Source organism: Chroicocephalus ridibundus, chromosome 2 (genome assembly GCF_963924245.1).
Source record: "Chroicocephalus ridibundus chromosome 2, bChrRid1.1, whole genome shotgun sequence".
In the NCBI taxonomy this organism is placed as follows: Eukaryota; Metazoa; Chordata; class Aves; order Charadriiformes; family Laridae; genus Chroicocephalus; species Chroicocephalus ridibundus.
Genome location: NC_086285.1, coordinates 3,090,564 through 3,111,283, shown reverse-complemented (window position 1 = coordinate 3,111,283; position 20,720 = coordinate 3,090,564). Strand labels below are relative to the sequence as shown.

Below are 20,720 nucleotides of genomic sequence, written 5' to 3'. Positions count from 1 at the left end.
GAGTGGTGTTTTATGGTGCTGGAGGAGATCAAGGGAAAGAGAGCAATGTTGTTTGGTGGATGACAGTGAGGGAAGGACCATGCAGTGCCCTTGTGTTTGGAGCAGAAGACAGTGTAGTTTGTGATGTTAGTTGGCTTTGTGGAAACATGTTCTGGAGTACATCAGCAAGAATGTAGTCTCCTGCGCTGGTGGTTTATCCTTATCTGATGAGTTTGAAACCTTGGCCAGAGCTAGTTTGCTTGGCTGGAGATCTGACTGTGGAAGCTTCATTTGAGGCTTGTAAAACCTCAGGGTAGCAAAGCTCCTCTGGAAAGACATTCATGAGACACCTTTTGTCATGGAGTGGCCTTCATGCAAGAGCCTCTGAGTATCCTCCTGTTGAATTTTGTAAGGAACCAGCCTCTATGTTCATAGTTCATTCCCACAATATCTGTTGGGGCTCAGAAAGAAAAACTTCTACAATCCCATTGCCATAATGCATCTCTCATGCATCCTGCTCTCTCCAGTACCCAGAAAGTTTGTTTTTTCACCTGTTTAGTTTTTAAACCTGCCACGAGGATAATATGACATTAGAGTGGAAAAGCTATCGCTGTTGTGCAGGGGAGGAATTGCAGAGCTGTAAACTGCTCCCAAAATAGATCAGATGATGTGTCAAACGGCCCAACCATCTAAATACTCTACGAGCTGACCTCCGTGCGATATAGAATAGGGGCTGGGTAAAATGTTTTGAGGGGAGGAGGAGGTGAAACCCCCCTTCTGCGTGAAACTGCACGCTTGTTTCTAGAAATTGTTGTTTGTCCAGAAGTTGATTGGGAGCCAGTCTCTGCTTCCAGCTGGGACCTCCAGGTCCTGAATATAAAAGCTAGGGCTGGGGAGAAGGAAGAGGAAGCTCATTCTCCAGTTGTTTTTCTATCCCAATGAACCCGAGGAGCTCTCTGCATTCACTGTGCTTCCCTCGAAGGTTCAATTTCAACCCCCCCAGCTTTGTGTTGTCTGAGGAATGACCTTTATTTTCTCTTTAGCTGCTGTGCTACTTGAGTGTGTGTGTGCACAGGGATATCTCGCAGCAGTGAGGGAAGCTGCTGCGTTGGCTCCAAGGAGTTTCTTCCCTGGCTGCCAATCTCTGTGGTCTGGGCAAGGGCAGCTATGTAACTGCAGCATCTGCCGAGAACAGACTGGGCAGTGTTCGGGAGAGATGGCATGATTTATCCAACAGACGGGATGGGGAGGGGGAAAGGAAGAGGCCAACTCCTGCTGCTGTATGATGTGTGCAGTGGAGCTGTTAAATTTGGGAGATAAAGGCTTAACAAAAGAGCTGGCTGAGGTGTTAGGGAGACAAACGGGCGATTCATTACAAAGTCAGATGCGTTCCCTGGCAGGGGCGGCTGGGAGAGACTGACACTAACACATGGCTGGCCGGGTGGCCGCTGGAGCCGTGCGAGGCATGCCCATGTCCCGGCGCACCGAGGGCTGCTGTGGGTGGAAGGCTTGCTGGGGACATGGCAGGATTGGGGGTGCCAAAAGCAAGCACGGCAGCAATAGCCTCTCCGAGGAAAGAGCAGGGTGCTCCCAATGTATGACTCCATCCAACCTGGTGTTGCAAGGTGTTAGTGTGTGGCGAGTGCTCAACACCGCTGGGCTGGTTATTGCTGTCATCAAAAGGGCTGGAGAGTGCAGGTGGGTTAAACCACAGAATGGTGGGGGTTGGAAGGGACCTTCAGAGATCACCTAGTCCAACCGCCCTGCCAAAGCAGGGTCACCCAGAGCAGGTTGGACAGGAACGCATCCAGGCAGGTTTTGAATATTTCCAGTGAAAGAGACTCCACCACCTCTCTGGGCGGCCTGTGCCAGGGCTCTGCCAACCCCAAAATAAAAAACTTTTTCCTGATGTTGAGATGGAATTTCCTGTGTTCCCATTTGTGCACATTGCCCTTTTCCTGTTGCTGGGCACCACTGAAGAGAGTCTGGCCCCATCCTCTTGACACCCACCCTTTAGATATTGATAAGCTGCAGCCGAAGCAAGGTCCTACAGTGCATCTGTTACAGGCTCCTGCCTCGGTGTTGAGAACATAAAAACCGCCATATGGGGTCGAACCAAAGTTTTCTTCAGCCAGGCATGGACATCTGGGGAAGCCAAGGAGAAGTGGGACAAGTGATGTGTCTCCTGGTGTGTCCAGCTTTCTCCTGGCAGTCAGTGGTTTAGAGGTTTCCTGAGGCAGAGGCTGCCTTCAAGCCCTCATGTTTCATCACCCACCTGAGAGGACCTCCCTTTCCTGAATCCATCTAATCTCTTTTGAAATCTATTCATATTTTTGGGCTTCACAACATCCAGTAGCAAGGAGCCTTGCAGTTTAATGATGCGCTGTTTGGAAAATGGGCTCCATTCTCTAGAACATCTTGCATTTATTACTATTTCTTTTAACGTTGCGCCTGGCCTGAATCAGAAGGTCTGACCCCTGCATGTCCCTGAGCAAAGAGCTCCCTGTTGAGCCCCCAGCTCTGGGCAGATCTGTCAGGCTTGCTTAGGCTTCACGTCTTCAGCTTGACCTCTAGACAGCCAGAAGGACAGACACAGGAGGTGTTTTGGGAAGTGCCCTCACCCCATGCGTGATGCTTTCTGATGCCACTTTCATCAACGTGCTGGAATAAACATAAGGCAGCCCCTGTGCAAAAACCACAATAAGCAAACATCTTTGGGATTTTTTTGTTCCTCTTTGTTTAGATTTCAAATACTAAGTATCCTTTACTGTGTGCAACTCTCCCCAGACAAGGGAAGCTACCAAGAAAGACCAAGAACTTGGATTTCCTTTGCTTGGTGCAGAAAACTAAAACTACTGCTGCAGGTTTATAGCACAGATGACTTTCTGGCTTTTAGGAATTTGGGCTTTACAGTAGGAGCTGATGTAAGAGAGTTTGCGTATGGCTCAACTCCTTGTTGCAAGAAAATTGTGTCATTGAGCACTGGGCCTGTTTCCTCTGGTCTGCTGTCTTTAAAATCTGGTATAAATTATTCTGCTGTAGACCTTTGTGTGATTCAGTACATCTGTGGTCTTCTCCTGGTCCTCAACCCCACCAGAAACAATTCCAAGCTAGGTGAGAGGGAGGGATGATGGTTATGTATATTTTCTGTAAATGTGATCTAGAAATGCCCCTTGTTTTCTACATCATGGAGAGCTCTTAGGCCCAATTCTAGATTAAAATGAACTACTCTAACCCCATGTCAGGCATGGAGCTGAGCTGTTTTTTACTGCAGCAGGGGTCCAAGATCCTGGGATGGGGAGTATTTTCAGCAGTGTAAAAAAAAAAAAAAAAAAAAAAAAAAAAAAAAAAAAAAACCCACCAAACTAAAAAAAAAAAATCAATAAAAAAAATCCGCACAAAACCCCCAAATAAACAAAACCAAAACAACCCAGAAAAGCCACAAGGATCAAACAACTCCCTCTGCGTTATGGTAGTTTTGTCTTCCTGATGCAAGGATGTGTTGCTATAGGGCATAGATATGTTGTGCATGTGTGTGTCTCACCAATTCGTCCTATCATGGAAAATACTCTGAAAACCTCTTTCTTTCATCCCTGCACACCATGGAGACCCGAAAGGGTTAAAACAAGACTTATTTTTTCTTTTCTCTGAGCTTATTTCTTCACCTTCTTCCACTGCATTGCTCTGCACTTACTCCTTCCCCGCACCAAAACTCCCAGCTACATGTTGCCTACGGGATACCCATGCCAAAAGAAATGATGTTAAACTGGGGGGGGGGGCGGGGAATAAGCAGTGGCTGGAATAAGGAGCAGTGGTGGGTCGTGGGGCGGGGGTCCAGGAGCTGGGGAGCTGCCCAGCTGTGAAGGGGGTGCAAACGAGGGGGTGTGTGTGTGTAATTCCTGGCACAGGCTGCCAAGGGCAAAGCTAATGCCGTCTTAAATCGGGGGTGAAAGCCCCTGCTGCCACCTGGCCTGTGCATTCCGCTGGCACCACAGTTCACCGGCCAGTTTTAAGTTGGGTTGAAAATCCTTCATAAATCTCGTTGATGGCTGTTTCATTCTTGAGAGGATGAAGGGAGAGAGGAAACAACCTTCCCCTCCTCTTCTCTCCCTCCCCCTCCCCACCTCCTTTCTCCACTTCTGCTCCCTTATGGACAAAATGGGTTGTTCCAGAGGAATTAGGTTGCAGGCAGATCTTGGGGACAAGCTACCTGTGACCTCCCAGCCAAGGGCAGCTAATAGTCATTGAGTTTTAAAAACTGAACACCCCCTCAAAAACCCATCAGTGTTTCCTAAAGGTGGTTTGGAGCAGGGAATTGTTCAGCACAAACCATGTGAATTGCAAGGAATGTTGCAAACGGCCTGATATTTGCCCTCTCCTTGTATCGTTTCCATGCTGGTGAACCTTAAAGTTGCAACTCTGAGATATTTGCCTCAAATAAAAATGTCTTTTGCTCTGGCGGACTGGAAATCTTCCTGAATAAGGTTTGTTGTATGGAATGGGGGTGGGGCAAGGAGGAGGAGAGGTAGTTCAGTCTTGTGGTTGAGGCACACCACTAAGGGCTGAAAGACCCAAGTTTGATTCCTTCCTCTGTGGTGGGGTTCCTTTGTAATTGCTTGTGTCCCCCTCACTGGGGGAAGGGAGGCAGAAGGGAAGGCAATGTCTCCTTACTTCAGTGGAGTGCTATTGGCTGTAATTCATAACCTGTGTGGGTCTTCAAGCCTTGCATGAGAGGGAAATGCTGCAGTAGCTTGAAGTATTTGCTTGTGGTGCTCCTGGTCACCACAGCGCAAAAATAGCCTGTTCCTCGCAGCACCTTGGTCCCATAGGTTCTATGCAGGAATTCCAGAACTTCTCCAGCCCTTCACATCTGAACTGAGTCACGTATTCCCTGCTCATGCACTGAAGTATTTTTCCTTCGGTTGCTAAATTTTGCCCTCATATACTATGTGGTGCCAAAATTTTTTTTGGTAATGTGTACAGGAGAAGTTGAGGGCATGCTTTGGCACGAAATTGCATGGAAGCTTATTTATATGTACAGCAACCATCCTGTATCTGGGAGGCAACCATCTGTGTCTTGCCCCGTTCACCGAAAAAATCCCTTCCGAGCAGATGTGATAACTCCTTTGTAAGGGTTTTGGGGTCCAGGTCTCTTCTCAATGCGGGACAGCTGGCCTGGGGACACTTCACTTGCTTGGACCACGGCATTCAGCAGTGCTTCAGGACTGGAAGAAGTCCTCCGGCTTATGCGTGAACTTCAGCTAAGGCTAAAATAGGAAACTTGGGCATAAATTATCTCTGTGGTAGCACCTGGGCCTAAAAAGAGCTTAATAATTTGGGATCAGAGCAGCCGATGCGAGTATTAGAAACATTCAGGAAAGGGAAGAGCTGGAGATTTGCACCAGCAAATTCATTCTTCCAGAAGCAGCTGTTATTTGTCTTTTTGCTGGATGCTGGAAGTAACTCTTGACAGGAGCTGAGATCCTGACAGGTATGTGTAGCAGGATCCTTACGTGCCAACTCCTCCATCCCCTTGCCCAAGACGCTCAAAGAAGCTCAGAGAAAACCACTGTATAGATCTATACAGGCAGAGGAGTGATTGAAGATAAGTTTGAATGACTGAAGTCTACAAGAATCTGCACCTTTTGTCTCCTAAAAAAAGAAAGAAAATCTGTTTGAGCATACTTCATCAGGAGTCTGATGGAGACTGATGCTCCCTTCCTTGGTAAGTGGGATCTATTGGGTTGGAAGTTCCTCTGTGCTGTAGCTTTTCTCCTCTCTGTCCTCCTAATTCCCACCGCTCGGAACCAGAACCAAGGACTTGAAGGCATTCCTCTCTGAAACACGTGCTCTTCATTGGAGCATGAGCGTAGGGTATGGCTGTTTCCACCTGTGTGAAGTGAGGTTGCAAGGCCCTGTTGCCCCCACCATGTGTTGGTGGAAGCGTGTAATGTAGTGGTCTCTGTGGTGGGGGCTGTTATTTATTTCTTCACAAGTAGAAGCTGCAACTGAGATTTGGGCACAATTGACTGATGAGAAACTCCTTTTTTGAGGGGTTGCCACCTAAAGAAAAGCTCTGAGTGTGTGTACCATGCTACTGAGAAGAAGATAAGGATCCAAATAGTACTTAAAACATACTTGTGATGAGAACAGCTGCATTCGTTACTTGAGTTTCCAAACTTTTTTTTGGCTTTGTTTAATGGTCTCCAACAGCAAGACACCATTTTTTGTGGAGAATGACATAGAGAGCAAAAAGGAAAGGTGAACACAAAGCATCAGTGAGTTGGTTGGGAATGAACATGAAGGAAAAAGACCGGCATGTGCATAAGGGGCATTGGTCTGTGGATGATGACAAGGAGAGGAAACCTTGCAAAGGGCCAGGATGGACAGAGTTTTAGCAAAGCTGTTTGTTGCTGGTTAGCCACCCATCAGCTAGAGGGCAGAGACAGAGGGGGAGGGTCCAGGAGTGGAAGCGAGCTTAGATATGAAAGATTGGATGGAGTTAGCTGGGAGGAAGAGGAGTGTAGCATGGGATGACTGTAAGAGCAGAGGTGTTACGGGAGTGGCTGGAGGTACAAAAGTCAGGGTGGCACAGGAGGATAAGGAGCCCTGCGACTTGCTCATTTCAAATCCGATGCTGCATTTTGTCAGAGCGGTTGACATAAGTACTCAATGCCTTGTTGCCTTTTGATTTCTAGGTGGAGCATAGGCTCTTTATCTCTGTCTCGTAAAGCCTTGGTCTACATTTTCTCAGCCAGGGAGAAACGCTTTCCCTCCTGTCACCTTTTTGGACCCCCACAATGTCACAGCATGATGCTGGAGGATATTGGTGGAAAAATTACACTGAGGAAGGGCTGAGCAAGAAGTGAATAACTCTAATGGAGAAATCTTCATGAAGGGACTTAACGTTTGCTGAGATGGCTGGATGTTGTGGAAGCCAAGAAATCCTTCCTGAGGCTTGGAGAATACCTTGCATTATTTTTTTTTAAGGACTCAAAGGAATATGGGATTGTTTTTTTTTTTTTTTTTCATGTGCATACATTACCCAAAGCAGGAAACCTTTGCCGCTCAGTGAATGGCAGTGGATTTTGATACTAGCATGTATGGCTTTGGATTTTATGGTCTAAGCAAGGTGACAATAGACACGGACACCTCAATACTGGGGTGAGCACTTCATCTTGGGGCAAAAATACTTAGTTCTGACTTTGAGGCATAGAAAGAAAATAGAGTACTAATTATTAAGTAGCAAAGAAGAGAAAGATTTCTCTAATCCCAAATGATTTGGGGGTCCACCAATGCTTCTGACAGCTCTGGGAAGAGCAGAAATGAGGTTGGTGAGCACTCCTCAGATAGTTTCCTCCAAAGGACATTGAGTGTTCATAATAGTAGCACTTATACCTGTGAATGCTTAAAAAACAAACAACACAGTGCAGAATGAGAGAGTTGATTCTTCAATGGCCAACTCTTGCTCCAAATATCAACTCGTCATCACTCATCATAGAATTCACAGAGTTTCCTTGGACTTTTGGCTTCCTGTGCTTCAAATAGCAATTAGCCTTTGTGTGTGTGTGTATGTGTGGGGGCATGGTAGATCAATTTAGGAAAGCTTCTTCGCAGTGTGGGAGGGTGATGGTAGGGGAGAGAAAGAACAACTGAAGGTTGTTGGATGCAAAAAATAATAATATAGGCCTGGTGTCCAGCATAACTCAGTCTGTCTCCTTGAGTTATGGAGTCATTAATTTAGGTATTGCAGTGAAGAAGGTTAGTGTACAAGTTGTCAACTTTTCAGAAACCTTTAAACATTCCTAAATAAAGGAAAAGAAGGGTTAGAAAGCAAAGGAAAAGGATTGGAAGAGTAGCAATACTGCAGAACAAAAACAAAACCAAAACACATTAATGTAAAAAGTGAAAATAGAATCAATTCAGCCTTTGTACAGATGTACCAAAGATAAATCTCCCAGCAAAGAAGGAAGCACTGGGATAGGAATGCAATATTTCAGCAGGCCTGTCATTCCAGGCTGGTATAGCAGAGGTGTTTCCTTGCAGGAAAACAGCTCACCTTGGCTCGCGTCTCTGGCTGCACTTGCAAAAGAAACTCTTGAGCATGTGAAAAACGAGAGTGCACTCACAGGTCTATACAGGCGCCTTACTTCTGTCTCACCCCCCTCAGATTCTCACCAGGAAAGTCCCTAGTTAAATAAGGGAAAATACAGGGACACTGTGTGAACTCACGAGGTGATAAAAACTCTTGACTTCTAAGATGAGCTGAAAGCAGGACCCATCTTGAACTGTTTCTCAAAGCATGAATTCCATGTTGCTACAGATAAAACTTGGCTACACAGCTATCGGTGTGAATTGTGCAGTGGCAGGGACTGTGTTTGGGATCTCTCCCAAGCCTGGGTGATTGGAGTCTGAACGCCAAGAGAGCGAAGCAATTAGCAATGTTTGACATGAAGTTCACAACCAAGGCAGCCGAATGCCACCAGTAGTGTATAAGCAAACTGGATAGGTCTTGCTATTTACAGCTGGTGCTAATAAACCTTCTGGTTTCCTGGCTTCAAACAAGTGACAGATTGAACTGGGAGGAGAATAGTGCAAATGATGTTGCAAAGGTTCCTTTCAGGTAGGTGGGTACGGGACTGAGCAACCAGGTCCTTCCTGAGGTCTGAGCAGTGTAAGTGTGCCACTCGGAGCAGACGTCAAGCAAGGTGCACAGAAGATTAAGTCAAAGTCTGAAGCAGAAAGCACCTCTTGACTTAGATTCGTATTTCTTTCACAGAGGCCAGAGTTAGTTTCCAGAGAGTTAAAGCTTCATGGGTTGCGTGCAATGAGCTGTTTGGTCTCCCTCCAGGTTCCCAGTAGACAAACACACCTTCATCTCATGCTCAGCCCCCTCAATCCAAAATAATACCATCACACAGAATGCTAGCTGGCAGTTTAATTGTAACAGTTGTGGGATCATGTGTGTGGAATATAAAATAAAAAACACCCCCCTTCTCCCCCATCCCAAAAAAACTTCCTTGGAAGGAACAGCTCGGTCTTTGTGAGGAGCTGAGAAAGCATCCGACTCTGACACCGTTGCCTTACGGGACCTCACTCAGCCTAGGTTGCATAAAAGGGCTTTATAGGATTATAAACGTTCCATGCAGCGGCAGCTCCAAGGCAGTGTTTCAGGTGGGGGCACTGGCTCTCCCTGGCTCTGCCTGCACTTGTTTATTGTTGATGCCACGCTCTGAAAAGTGCCACCTCGCCCCTCTTCCCGCGGCGGCTGGAATGTGTGTGCAGAGCTGAGGCATCGCTCTGCATTGGTCCCCCCCTGCTGAAATGGGCACGGATCCAGCACCAGGGAGGGAAAACCTATGTATGCATGGATCTGTGCTCCTTTTGCTCATGGATGTCTTCACGCAGAAGAGCTTTGTTGCTTGTTGTCTAGGAAAAGCCCTCTTCCCCTAAATTTACTCCTTGTCTTATTCTGGAGATGCTTTCTTAATCCACTTGTTTCACTCTGATTCAGATCAGATTGAAAGCCAGTGAAATTAGTCCAAGCAACAAGCCAGGCAGTGATGGACGGGTCTCTCCGTTCAGCATGCGCATTGCATGACTTGTTTGTCGCCAGCTTGGATTTTCACGTCCCCTTTTCTCTAACGGGTGAGGACAGGGCAGAGCTGGCTCAGGAAAAAGTTGATCTTCCGCCTTCCCTATAAGAACATTGTGTTCGTGTCTTGTCTTTTGTGTTGTTTTCTTGGGAAGGGGTGAAGTAGGTCTCTGCGCGCTCACCCAGCTTCCTCAGGTCACCATGGCTGTTACCCACATGTCCCAGATATGGGAGCTGGTGAATTCCTACCTAAGCCTTTTGCAAAGAGCAGAGACAGTGGACGTTGCTGACAATTTTCTAGTCTTTCTCAGGACTTTCCATCTGTTGGAGCTGAGTAGCTGATGGAGGGCTGTCCTCCGGCATTGTCCTCATCACAAATCCTGTTTTCTACCTTCTCCCTGTCCCAGGCTCTTTATTTTGTTTTTCTTTAGATGACTCTTATTTGGGCCCACTTTGGGGACACATGCAGTTGGGCTGTGCTATCAGCAACTACACTTTGAAGTATCCCAAAGCCAAGAACCTAAGGTGGAGGGTGGGGAAGGGATGCAAAATCACCAATTGCTCCGCAGCAATTTTGGCTGTAGGATCAATTCCTGTATCCCTCCTCACTGCGACAGCAATCTGCTACACGATACTTGGAGCTTATCTTTCCCAGAACAGTTGAACAGTCCAACTTAGTTGAACAGTACCCACTCAGTTGGAAAGGTAAACTGGGGAGGGGGAGCTGTAGAAAATGCTTTTATGCCTCCCTCTCTCTTCTATGGCAGTGGAGGATATCTCTTGTGCCAACCGTGAAAGCTTGCGTGAATGAAATTTCTGAGCAGAAATACTGATGAAGGCCAGAAATGAGTGTCCTGGAGGTTTTATTTACCACTGTGAAGCTCAGACCAAGCCACCTTTCTCCTTAACTAGCCTGCTCGGAGCTTTGGTTAACGAGGCACCAGGGCTGGATAATGTCCCAACTCCTCGGGGAGCAGTCAAGCCCAAGTCCAAACAGAGCGAAAACATAAGGGTTAACATTTTTCAGTGCTTCAGATGCAGCTTGCTGTTTGGCCTTTTGGATGTTTTTATCATTGAATCATTTTGGGGGAGCAGAATTGGGGGAAAAACCTATTTTTTGGGAAATTTATACTTGGTTACACTAGTTTTCCATGTTTCCCACAAATCACTCTGACTCTTTGTTTTTACCATTGCAGGTTTTTTGTTTTGGTTTGGTTTGGTTTGTTTTTTTTCTGGAAATCCTAATACTTTTGAAGGTAACTGAAGGAGATAATTTCCCTGCCCATCTCTTTGTTGTCCTAAAAATCCAACCCAGACATTTTTTTTTCCTCCCTCCTTTAGACATCTGATGTTAAATCATTAGTACTTATTAGATCTATGTGGGATATTGCTGGCTGTGGCTCAGGTCAGGATTTTGTGCCTGTTGTGCAAGGAAGTTTGAGGGTTGAAGCACCCCAGGTGCTTTCCCTCTGGGACTGTGCTCCTGCAAAGATGAGTCCCACTCATTAGAGAGAAATCCTTATTAAAAACCAGAAACAATAAACCACTGCTCGTGCAGGGCAGGTGGGATTTTAAAGGGTTTCTGGGATGCCTCAGTTTGGTGAAGGGGATGAGTGCGTGTTCCCCTCCCATGCCCATCACACCATTTACCCCAGGTGGTCCTGAAGCGATGGAGATGTCTGAGCCTACGACCCATCCCTGGGCTCGCCTGCAGAGGATTGCAATGTTCCAGCATGTTTTCAATCCTGGCTTTAAGCAATTCTTCCTTTTTGGCTGGGGGAAATGTGTCTTCAGGTCCTTCGAAAAAACCCTACATAGTGATTCTCATTGACTGCGTGGACTGGCACCTGGCCGGAAAAGGGCAGAGCCAGGAGAGTGGGGTGCGGGCAGCCTGGCCAACAAAACCACTCATGAGCCCAGCAGATGTTCCTGCAGCCTCTCTGCTCCCCGGGGCCGATGCCAGCCTGGTCCTTTTCCAGCAGCTCGTCACTTGACACCGGGAACAGTCCGCTGGCTTCTTTTGTTGCACATTGTACGAGTCAAGGACCTTGCGCTCGGAGAAGGCAGGGGAGGGGAGAAGGCAATGGGACGCGTATTTCTTCAGGTCGTTTTTTAGGTTTTGAGCTCGTTCTGCCTTGTAAAAGCTTTTGGCAGTATCGCCTGTAAGAGCATATCCTGCTCTCAAGCCTCAGGCTGTGGCTCACTAGGTTTTATGTAAGGATATCTTCTGCTGAGGGCAGTGTCTGTACGTGCCTTCTCGGTGCGTCTCCTGGGGTCTGGTGGAATGAATTGCCCTCTATCCCTTCCCAAGCCAGTTCTGCTTGATGTGCTAACGTTATTATTTTTTTTTATGCACACGAGAGTAGCTGTAGTGCTCTAGTCAACTTGCTAGTTTCCTGAGTTTATGCAGTTAGGTACCTTCTATTATTACTTCCCTATTTCAGTTTTCAACGCAGTCCTGTGGTGGAGATTGCCAAGGTCTTATGTCCAAACAACCTCTGTGAGAGCTGGTAGAGGGCACAAATCCAAATATCCAAATTCTCTTCTTGCACACACACTGCAGAGAGCCTTGCTGTAAAATCACTCCTTGCCCAGACATCAGCAAATCCACATGGGTGCTCAACTGGGGAGAGCCCGATCCCACCGTGCCCCCATTTCTACCATGGGCTGTATTTCTCTGTCCTCACCACTGTGTCCCTCTGTTCCTCCGCAGGCTAACGGGGAACGAACCCCTGACCATCCTCCCTCTGACCTCAGAAATGGAGGAAGCTGCCGTCAAAGCCCACTACAAAGTCTGTGACCGCCTGAAGCTGGAGAAGAAGCAGCGCAGGATGTGCCGGCGGGACCCCGGCGTGGCTGAGACCCTGATGGAAGCCATCAGCATGAGTGCCCTGGAATGCCAGTACCAATTTCGCTTTGAGCGCTGGAACTGCACCCTTGAGGGTCGCTACCGGGCCAGCTTGCTAAAGAGAGGTGAGCAGGGTGGGAGAGTCTGTCGGGGGTCCTGGCACCTCCTGCACCCATCAGCTTCTCTAGCGTTTTGTAGAGTGGTCATCCTGGTGCATCCTTTGCCAGAGGTGGGTCACTACCTCCCTAGAGGTCGAAAAAGAGCTTGTAGAAGGTGAAGACAAAGTCTGGCTCAGCTCATCCATGAAAGTGCACAGCAGGCAAAGGTTGTGCTGCATGGCAGTAATTTATGTGTTTGTTCTAGCCAAGCAGACCCTGTCCGCTTCCCATTGCTGGACACAGCTCCTCTCCTTGGAGGCTGGAGATGTTTGTGCATGTGTCTGCAGCCAAGAGCTACGGTTCCTCCTCACTTCTGCTGGAAGTTGAACTGTTGCTGGAGGGGAAGGTGTTGAAATTCCCAAAGCTGTCCCCTCTCTTTTTTTTTTTTATTATTTTGTTTTTTTCCTATTTATTATGACAACCTTTCAGGAAAGAAATTGAGAAAATGCCTAGTTAAGGGAAATAAGGCGAAACGGACTGTTCTGTGCTGTCCTGCTAGCAGGGGCAAGGGGAGGCCTATTGAGGACAACACCTGCAAATGTTTGTGTGTCCTGTTACTGCTCTCCCAGGCAAAAGGTCCCTGGATGTGAGCTGTGGGTAATTCCCTCACCAGTTCCCAGCAGTTCAGGTGGAGATGACCAGAAGCTGAGAAGGAGTATTGGAGGAGCAGGTGGTATTTTTGCCTCCTTCGTTTGTGCTACCTCATGTAGTCCAGTTTCCTGAACCCTCCCAGTAAAATCCAGTTCTTATTTCCAAACTGAAGCTAAAGATGCAGCAGGACTGTTTTACAGCTATCTTGCATGGGTCTCGAGGGCTTTAGTGACACCCAGAAGGTCCCACACTCAGCAACGGAGCTGGACCTAGAAACCCAGGGTCTACATCTACATCTTCTCAAAGAGAAGAACAAAGGTTTGCAAAGCTCCCTCCCTCGCTAATTAGTGAGAAGGAGCAATTCAGAAGCGCTGGGGCTTAACTAATGCACTGTCACTGACTGCGGTGGAAACAAGGAAAGTCCTTATGAAACCCAAGAGGTCCAGCCAGAGCTGCAAGACATTTAAAAATATCCCTGCATGCCAGAGGAGTCCCTGGATTAGTGGTGCCTTGGGAAAGCCAAGCACTTTCTCATGCTGACACCTGGAGGCCACAGCTTGTTCCTTCAGATGTGCCTGCCCCTGTGGGCAGCCCTTGGCAAGGAGTGTTTCGAGGCAGCTTGAAGCTGAGCTGCCTTAAAACACCTTGGAGAACCCACCCCCCTTCACCCCTTGTCAGGACCCCGTGTAATAAATGGGAGCTCTGAGGGTTGCAAGGCTCTGCCTGCTGTCTCATTCTTCCATGTTTTATGCCCCTGCAACATCTCTGCCCTCCACCAATGCTGTAAATCCTTCGGATGTTGTTCCCGCGGCATAACACGCTGCCCTGTAAATCTTTCTCCTCCTCTCTGGGAGCTGCCGGTTCCTGGTTCAGTGTTGTGGCAAGTGATACCCTGGGGCAAAGGGGCACATGTATCACACACTAAGACACAACTATTCAAATATATCGGTGTGGGCTTTCTTACTCTCCTCCAGGACCATTTTTAAAGAGAAGAGGGGGAAAAAAAAAAATCCCCCACATCTTGCTTAAGAAGTTTCTCTCTCCATTTTTACACTCAGTCACCAGAACAGCCTGGCTGCTGGTTTGCAACTTGGGCTGATGCAGCCTGTTTCTTAAAGTAACTGGGGTTTGTTTAAGGGACTTGTTATCCTCTCGGGATACTCGCAAACAATTTTGGAAATGGCTGAAACTGGATAGCTGCGGACGGCAGGCTGTCGCTGCATTGGGGGTTAGAATGCCTGCATTGATTTAAAGCTCATTATCTTGTTACAAAATATCTTGGTGCAATCAAATAGTGAGTGGTGGAGATGGCTTTAAATCTGGCCAGAGCCAAATGTCACATGGACTTGCTTGGAAGCCGCCTGAGCTGCCTGTGGGCGAGATGATACCCGTGCTGATGGGCACTGGGAATTTGTGAGGCTTTTAGTGATGGAGAATGGGAGGAGTAGAGCCAAAGCTGGTGGGGAGACTGATGGAGGGGGAGAAGCTGGCAGACAAACCATTCCTCCTGGCTTTCTGTCAAATCTGGTATGTGTTGTGGTTGCACGGCACTGACTTTCTGCTGAGATTTCACAACCGCTGTGAATTCAGTGCTTCAAACCAGGAGGCCTTCAAGCAGGTTGTAGGTCTGGGATACCTACTAAACTGGACCACATCCAGGCTATTTGCTGCTAATTGCAATGTCTCGGTCTCTCAGAGAAGAGTTTGCATGCCCTGTTCCACCGAGGCCCTTCTGTTAGCACACTGGTACCTCTTCGTTTCATAGCCCAAGGAGTAGCAGTGGCAAGAGGACAACTCTACAACTCAGGAGCAAGGAGGCTTGGGAGCATCTCTCTTTCTAGTAGTGGCATCCCAGCATCCCTCTGACAGCCATGTCGGCAGTCCGACCTAGGGTGTAACCTAGGAAAATCTGAACCAGCCTAGAAAAGATGGAAGCTTCTTGGAAGCCATGTTCTACCCAGAGGAGTTTGGCCTGCATTCCCATGATTTTTTGTTGTGTGAATTAAATAAGAATTCTGACACCACTCCCAGTGAGAGAGTTTGCAATGCTGAAGATGTTTCTAGGGTGCCAGAGAACATTGTTTAACTTCAGGGAGAAAACAAAGAGGGGGGAAAAAAAAAAAACAAACAAATTTGGTTTTTCAACCCTGGCCACTCTTCATGGTGTCGCTAGTGAGTGTGGAGTTGAGCTTTTTTTTATTTTAAACATCCTTCCAATAGCAGAAAGGTTCCTGCTCTTCTTTTCCAGGTGAGCAGTAGAACGGTCGGACAATTTCTCCCAGAATCTGGTTTGAGTCAGCCCTCTTGGGAAGACCAAACCTTAGTCTTCTGGGCTGGATTTTCATCTGTGTTCTGCTGAAGTTCAGCATTGTGCACCTGGGAATGCTTTGTGAAGGCAGGCTCTGGGGATGGGCCAAAGTAGCGCCCCATGAGCTTGCTTGGACTACCATGAACCTCCTAAGGAACAGTTCCAAAAATGACCTGGCAGTGTCTCTGCATGTCCTTGGTTGACACACCAGCTTACAGATATATCCAATACTGTCACCATCCACTTGTGTTATTTTTGAGTGGGGGATTTCTTGAGTCGGTTCCAAAGCTGTTCTGGAATTGCATCTCAAATATGCAGTCGTTTACGGCTTCCATGGCTGGAGAATGGGGAGCTATAAGTACTGGCGTGTTTGCTTTTTATTTCTGGCTTTATCATTTGGATCAAATTCATGTGTCTCTCTGGGCCTCAGTTTACCTGTCGGGGGGAAGGGATGCTGTGGCATCCCTGCAACTGAGCATGGAAGTGTAAAAAAGGGTTGCGTGTGAAAGGTTTGAGGTGTAAACTGCTTTTTGAGGCATTTGAGATGCTGCGATGGGTGACAGACTGGCTACTGTGTGCTTCCCAGCCCTCAGGTGCCTTTTGTTAACAATTTTGTTGAACTGGAGTAGGACCCAGTGATTGATTGATTTTTTTTTTTTTTTTTTTTTTCTTCTTCTCTGGAGAAGAGGGAAGAACAAGGATCCCTCATGATTTCTACCCCAACCATCAGACTGGAAGTCTATGCTGGGTTCCTGCTATTTGGTGTACCCTTGGTAGCCGTATTGCTACCGAGTGATGGTACCTCCATGGCCTGTCCAGCTCTTGCTCGCCACTTTCTGTTGTCAGGTAGAGACTGCACAGTGACAGCCACAGACCTGGTCAGATTTCATTTGCATTCTCGAATCCTGGCTTGTGCCATCTCTATGCATCATTCCTTGCTCTCCACTATGTCCTCTCCACCATCAGTGATGTGTGTAGATCTTGGAGTGCTTTGACATTGCTCAGACTCTTTTCACAGTGGGTTTTGCCTTGATTTCCTCATTATATATATTTTTTTTTTAACCCTTGCTCCAGCTGCAATTAAAGCTGCCGCTTCCTCTCTCCTGCAGGTTTTAAGGAGACAGCCTTCTTGTACGCCATCTCCTCCGCAGGGCTGACGCACGCCATGGCCAAGGCGTGCAGTGCGGGGCGGATGGAGCGTTGCACCTGCGACGAGGCCCCCGACCTGGAGAACCGTGAGGCTTGGCAGTGGGGCGGTTGTGGCGACAACCTGAAATACAGTAACAAGTTCGTCAAGGAGTTCCTGGGGAGGAAGCCCAACAAGGACCTGCGAGCCAGGGTGGACTTTCACAATAACCTCGTGGGCATGAAGGTGCGTTGCAGGCTGCTCAGGGTGGGGGTTCATGCTGTGGTGCGGCTTGTAGGGGCAATAATGTGCTGCACCTGAGTGTGGAAACAGGAGCGTTGGATGCAAAACACATGGAATGATCCTTCTGCAGGATGGGTGAAGTTTTAGTTATGGGCCTATGCCCTGGTTTTGTCACTGTGCTTCAAGAGTTGTGCCGAAACCAGAGGGGAAGAAACAGGAATGTCCAAGTCTAGAAAACATGGGGTGGGAGGAAAGATCTCTGACTTTCCACAGGGAGGAGAGGGTCTTACAATGCAAAGGGATGGAGAGGCAGGTTCTCCAGGCTTACATGAGGTGTAGGACAAGACGGAAGGGATTTATGCTGCCACAACATAGCTTGAGGGATGCTTTTCTTGCAGTAGTTCAGGAGAGCATGGACACTGTAGTATCTTCATAGCCAGGTTTCTTTAAAACTGGCCGGTCAAACACCTGGCAGGAAACCAGGGTGGAGATATCCTCTCTGACTGACCTCAGTCCTAAAAGTCCCTTCAGCCTTCTTTTCTGGCAGACTTCCACTCTGCCTAAAAATACTGGGTTTGCAGCTGACGGTACTCGGGTGTGTAGTCCCTGCTTTTTTTTTTTTTTTCTTTTTCTTCTTTTCTCTTTTCCCATCCTTATCCTCTCAGCTGGAAGGCTTTCATCTCTTTACCCCATGTACCTCCCATGAGGCTTTACCCTCCTGCCTGGGGCCCTCCCCACAGGACCGATGTAAAGGACAAAGCGTCTATAATTGTTGGGTTATCCCAGCAAGAGAGGGGAAAGGAAGGGGCTTTCCACCTTCTCCTGTAATCTGCTTGGCTGTACCTAGCCTAGAGTTGCTCGAATATGAAAATCCCTCAGATTGGCCAGCACAGGTGCCTAGGATCAGTGTTTCATTGCGCCAACCTCGAAGGGGGACATACTGTAAGGCTATAAATAGCCTTCCAGCCTTGTTATTGTCCGTGTGATTGGATGGAGGGTTGGGGCTGGGATGGGAGACCTAGGTCTCCAGTTTCCCAGGCAAATGCAGCCCAGCCAGTTGTGCATTCTAGGAATCGCCACTCCAGCTCAGTTGTTCCTGTGCGTATGCATAAAATGTCATTCCTCGCGACAGAGTTGGGGCATTGGAGAATGCCACCAGTGAGTGCTGGCCAGCAAAACGTCTCCCCCTCTCCCCACCACCAGATACTCCTAGACAGCACTGAGATCAGGATTAGAAATATCCTGTATTTAGCTGGTGTCTGGCTTTGGTTGACAGCTTTTCTGCCTCTGGATTAAAAAGATCGGTGCCTCTGAACTCCTGTTGCAGCTCTTTGGCATGTGAAACAGGCTTTGCAGGGTGATGAAACTTGTTTTAATCCTTGTGGTCTGTTGTTCCCCGAGGGCCTATCTCAACTCTTTGGAGTTGGCTGTGTAGTAGATGGGTCTAAAAATGGAGAAGGTGGTACCTGGAGTCTGTGATTTCTTGCTGGAGATTGTTGTGAGTTGTCCCTGCTCTCCTCCCTTTCCAGAGTCATATAATACAGTCTTATCAAAATCTACAAGGCTGTGGCTTTAGGTGCCATTGACGTATTCTTGTAACTCCATGAATATATCCCCTCCAGAAGTGGTGGGGCTAAAATCTTGCCCAAAGGGCTTGACCTAACTCCCAGCGCTCTCCACCCCAGTAGCTGCAGTCAGGATGCCCATACGGCTGAGACTCAGTCTTGGATTTGGGTTAGGTGTCCTTATTTGTCATGTTTGCTCTACACTGTCTACGTGAATTTGAGCTAAACAAACTCCAAGGATGAGCTGGAGGGACTGAATTTCCCCTCTCTGCCTGCCCTTTCTTGTCCTGATCCCACTGTGAACTAGTTCCCAGGGGAAGGAGAGATATCAGGGCATCCTCTGCCCCCACTTTTTTTGGCATGGTCAGGCTCTGGTTATTGGCAGTGGTTTCTAAGCACTAGTGTAATATCTGCAGCTAAACAGCTGAGTAACAGTTGTGACGGTTGTCCAGACACTGAGAGCCCTCATGGCAATCCAAGTCAAAGACCTTTGCTGCAGGTCAGTGATCTGGTGTTCCTATTTTTGTCCACCCACGCCATGTCTGTCGTGTTTGTATTGCTGTCTGACAGCTTTCCCTTGCCCATTTGCAGCAGCAGTTGAAAGAATTTCTCTGTTTATGCTCCTAGAATAATTTTACCTTGGCCTGGTTGAAAGGCAAGCCAAGCAGCCCACCAGATTCACATCAGTACTGTGAAATCAGGCAGAGAACAAGCAAAGTGCACATTGAGAGGGAAGCTTTTAGGAGGATGGTAGTTCAAGATCAGGAGAACATACCTCTGTATAGGCAGGATGTGTGGACCTAAATGATGGGCACTGTGGTGTCATTAAGATGATGATCAGAGATGTTCGAGTCAGAGATGAGGACCCAGACTGGCTTTGTAGTTACAAGGCCAGAACTTGCTATGCTTGCTTAAGATTTTAAAGTGATTTGAAGCCTGAGCATTGACCTTCTTGGTGTGGTTGGTTGATTGTCTCTGGCATGACTTATGCTTGGGTATAGATTAATATCAAGCTCAATTAGCTTCTTTTCTCCTGGTCCCAGTGTCAGTACAGTGTTGGTGGGGGGATGAGAGTTGCTCAATACTAGGTTCCCTCACTGAATTTATTCATATTTTCCTTGATGAAGACAGTGTGTTAAATATGAAACTCAGCACGTTTTCTCTACTCGTCCTTCTCCAAAGCTGCTCATCAACTAATTACTGCCTTGTAGACTTTTCACCCATTGAGTAGAAAGAGATGCTAACCTAGTGGCTGTGACAGTCTGAATCAACTTTGAACTAACCTAGTTTGATTATTTGGGTAATAACTCATATGTATTTGATGTGAATCGAAGGCAATGTAAGAGTTCAGATAGCTCTGATTTGTGCCATTTTGAAATGGAATAATTTTGAAGTGGAGCATTCATTATATAACTAAGATGGTTTTATGGCCTCTAATGTGTTAAATGTCCCTGTGAGTCTCAAAAAGATGATTACGGCCATTTTGAGCGGGAGCTGAGGTGCAAACTGAATGCCTTTTCCCAGGTTATGCAGCAAGCCGATGATGGAGCCGGGAGACTGAAGCCAGCTCTCCTGAATTCCTGCTCGGCACCTGCTGTGTTTTTCCCTCTAACTAAACTGCAGATGTTATGTCTGCTAGTGAAGCCATACGTGCATGAACCAAGACCTCTGCTGCACTAGAGCCTGCTTTGGGCTGAGAATGGACAAGGAGACTTTCTTTTTGAGTACTTTGCTATGGGAGCTTGCTGCAGTGCCAGCCTCTTGGTGTACTTACAGCGTACGTATGGATGTGCACGTGTGTGTTTGCTAAGGGGATGGAGGAATATCTATTAAAGACATAGCACAAACTTGGTGGTCTCTCACTGATTCTTAACAACATATAATCCTTCCCATCTAATTACTCACAACCATGGGCAAAATGTTTAAATAGCCCCTTGAGACCCAGCAAAAAAAGGACCTGTACTTAATTGACTGATTTGGCAACCAACGCTATACCCTTCTGCTCAACACAGTAGTTTCTCCATGGTGTCACACTAGCAAACAATCTCCGTATTTCTGCGATGGTGACATTATCCTATCCCACCTAGTTTTAGTGTCTCTTGGTAGACATTCTCATTTTAATTAGTATTTTACTTCATTTTTTTACAACCTTGATGGGCCAACTGTAATTTTGCTGCCACCAATGAAATAACCACTGAACATTTTGTGCCCATGATGGCTCACAAAGTTATATGATATGACCTCAATCTCTAATGAAAGGGCGAGCTTGTCTAACGTGAGGATGAGGTAATTAGACCAGGACTTCTC

General features: G+C 47.3%; 1 protein-coding gene across 1 annotated transcript in view; it reads left to right on the top strand.

The window, feature by feature from the left end:
• WNT9A (Wnt family member 9A) overlaps positions 1–20,720 on the top strand; it is a 62,222-nt gene that overhangs the window by 25,980 nt on the left and 15,522 nt on the right. Inside the window, exons 2-3 of the mRNA XM_063324241.1 lie at positions 12,288–12,547; positions 16,589–16,851. Coding sequence (XP_063180311.1) covers positions 12,288–12,547; positions 16,589–16,851 — 523 coding nt within the window. The remainder of the gene's footprint in view (positions 1–12,287; positions 12,548–16,588; positions 16,852–20,720) is intronic.